The sequence below is a fragment of the Lolium rigidum genome, chromosome 2 (assembly GCF_022539505.1).
Source record: "Lolium rigidum isolate FL_2022 chromosome 2, APGP_CSIRO_Lrig_0.1, whole genome shotgun sequence".
Classification (NCBI taxonomy): Eukaryota; Viridiplantae; Streptophyta; class Magnoliopsida; order Poales; family Poaceae; genus Lolium; species Lolium rigidum.
The window spans coordinates 165,052,253-165,054,929 of NC_061509.1; the positions used below are offsets into that span (position 1 = coordinate 165,052,253).

The following is a 2,677-nucleotide window of genomic DNA, read 5'->3' on the forward strand; positions in this document are numbered from 1 at the left end:
TATTGTTTTGAAAACTACACAAGTTTCAACCAAACTTCCTCGAGTAAATTTCGACTCAGATATCAACTTGTTCTACACACACTTTTTCTCTTGGAAAAGAAAATCAAAGATGAAAAAGGAATTCTCGCTTCATCCCCATCTTTCTCTTTTCCTGGCTCGCCCTGGCAGGCTGCATTGGTAGCTGGTAGGACAGGACATATTAGTGGGCGCCGGCAACTATCTTCTCCAGTGCTAGCTGCCCCGCTCTCTCACGGAATCTCTCACTGCCATTTTGAGCAGAAAATGAAAAGAGGACAACCACTGTGAGCTAAAACCACGGCCGTTGATCCCATGTGTTGATCAGTATCATACCTCGTGGCACCTTCAGCTGGTCGACAGACGACAGAGCACAAGCAAGGCCTAGCAGAACAATGGAAGCTTGCTTCCCTTGCTTGGGTGTGAGAAAGAGGAGAGTGCGACCGCTGCCCGAGGAAGCAACTCCGGCCGATCCGCGCCACCGCCATGTCGCTGCTGCCGCTCGAACCTTCTCCTTCAAGGAGCTCGCGGCGGCGACCAGGAACTTCAGAGAGGACGGCCTCGTAGCTGATGAGGACGCGGTCCTGTACAAAGGGTACCTCAAGAGTGTCAGCCAGGTGACGATCTTCCAGTAATTCTTTGTTGTTAATAGTTAATTAGTTTCGTAGAGATCCATGCTTGATGTGAGGGGAAAAAATTGATTCATGCTTGATGGCCGGATCATGTCAATTGGTAGGTTGTTGCTTTAAAGCTGCAGCATGTTGCTGATGGTAGAGGGTCATCGGAGAAATACAACAGCGAGTTCCTTGCCCATGCCCTGAAGCTGAGCGCGCTGCGCCACCCGAATCTCGTCAACCTTATTGGCTTCTGCGCCGATGGCAATCATAGGATTTTGGTTCATGAGTATATGCCGTTGGGTTCTCTGGAAGATCACCTCCACGGTATGTGTGCTACCTACTGAAAAATCTTGCTAAAATATCATCAGTTTTACGGAATCAATGATCTTGTAATTTTTCTGCTCATCAGATCTGTCTCCAGACAAACCACCGCTAGATTGGAGCACGAGACTGAAGATAGCTGCCGGTGCGGCCAAAGGATTGCAGTATCTGCACAACAAAGGCATGGCGTACCAATGCATGCGAAGTTCAGACATCTTGCTCGAAGACGAAGAAAGCCACGGGTACCACCCAAAGCTGTCTCAGTGTGGACTAGTAGAGCTCGGCCTGCTTGGGCCTGGTGCACCCTTGCACAAACAATACTACGGTTTTGCTTGCCCCGACACCTTCATGACCGGGAACCTGACAGCAGCGTCGAGCCTGTATAGCTTCGGCATCGTGCTGCTGGAGCTGATCACAGGGCGCAGGGCCTTCGTTGACCAGGCCGCCCCGGAAGATCGGACCATTGTCAGATGGGTAATTGTTCACAAATTTGCTGCTACGTACTACTTGTTAATTTGGCCTTGAATGATGTGATCGATGTGATGTCTGCTGCTGAATCAGGCTCAACCATTCTTCAAATACAGGACGCGGCTCCGCCTGATGGCTGACCCGACGCTGAAGGGCCGGTACCCGTTGAAGGATTTGGAGAGGGCTCTCTCAGTTGCTTTCGTGTGCGTCAAGCAAGATCCGGCCATGAGACCGCCCATCGCCGACGTTGTTACGGCTCTGGCTTTCCTCGCCAGTGATCGATCAAGCTGAATCACACTGCACGGTGCACGGCATCTAACTAAACTAGGAATGGGATAGGATCTCGTGTTAATTATGCATCTGGTTACTTGATTTGCTGTGATTTGCTACAAGTTGGGATCATGATTGTTACTTGTTGGGGAATAACAAGTACTGCTTAATATGGACTGTTCAGTACCATCCTGTTCGTACAAAGGTTAATTGGCCGGTTTCAATATGGCTTCAGACATTGTGGTCGTTCTAGAGGTGGAGAGGAGTGTGCGACATGAGGAAGAATACCAGAGTTTCAGCTGGACCGGTCCATCTCGATCTCTTTACATTGCTGAAACCTGAAAGATCCTGGGGCTTAAGGGCTAGCACACGAGTTGTGCCATGGTTCAAGACTTGCTACTCTCTTAACCAAAAAAAACAACGGCGTTCCTCTCCCGTTGGTCTAGTCTTTTAGATTGTTGTCCCTCTAGCATATCGGTCCATCTGAATATTCATTGTTGTCTTTCACATTGTTGTCTCTCTTGCATATCGATCCATCTGAATATTCATTATTGTCTTCAGAGAACTATATATTCACACATTAATTACACAGCTCCCCTCAAGATTAGGCAAATAAGCAAAAACATCATAAGAACGCATCTTACTACAAAAAAATATAAACATCCTTTCAGGTAATCATCTTGGTTTTCATATGTAACGTACATAACCCCCATATGTAGCTCGGGCTAAATGAAGACCCCCCCCCCCCCCTCCCCCCTCCTTTTTTTTTAAAAATTCGAAATGGGTATTTTTAAGTTTCAATTTTTTTTATAGATGTAGTCAATGATGTTTCAACCAACCTGCTAAATCTCAATGTCAAATACCGTGCATTATGGGCTACACAAAAAATGGGAAATCTGATGAATTTTGGAGGTTTGAAAATTTGCATGGTTCGCTACCTCAGATCCACGTTTTTGTCATTTTTGCACAACCCAGAATGCAGATTA

General features: G+C 47.0%; 1 protein-coding gene across 1 annotated transcript; it reads left to right on the plus strand.

Annotated features, from left to right (window-relative positions):
- The first annotated feature begins 217 nt into the window (after positions 1 to 217).
- On the plus strand, positions 218 to 1,720 carry LOC124687629 (probable serine/threonine-protein kinase PBL7). Its single transcript, XM_047221402.1, has 4 exons — positions 218 to 632; positions 752 to 956; positions 1,042 to 1,427; positions 1,515 to 1,720. Exons 1-4 carry the CDS (start codon positions 411 to 413, stop codon positions 1,710 to 1,712), a joined length of 1,011 nt encoding a protein of 336 aa, XP_047077358.1. The 5' UTR covers positions 218 to 410; the 3' UTR covers positions 1,713 to 1,720.
- The last annotated feature ends 957 nt before the right edge of the window (positions 1,721 to 2,677 follow it).

Coding starts and splice junctions, on each gene's coding strand:
- LOC124687629 (XM_047221402.1), top strand. CDS start 411: ATGGAAGCTTGCTTCCCTTGCTTGGGTGTGAGAAAGAGGAGAGTGCGA. Junction 633..751: donor ACCTCAAGAGTGTCAGCCAG/GTGACGATCTTC, acceptor GTCAATTGGTAG/GTTGTTGCTTTAAAGCTGCA. Junction 1,428..1,514: donor ATCGGACCATTGTCAGATGG/GTAATTGTTCAC, acceptor CTGCTGAATCAG/GCTCAACCATTCTTCAAATA.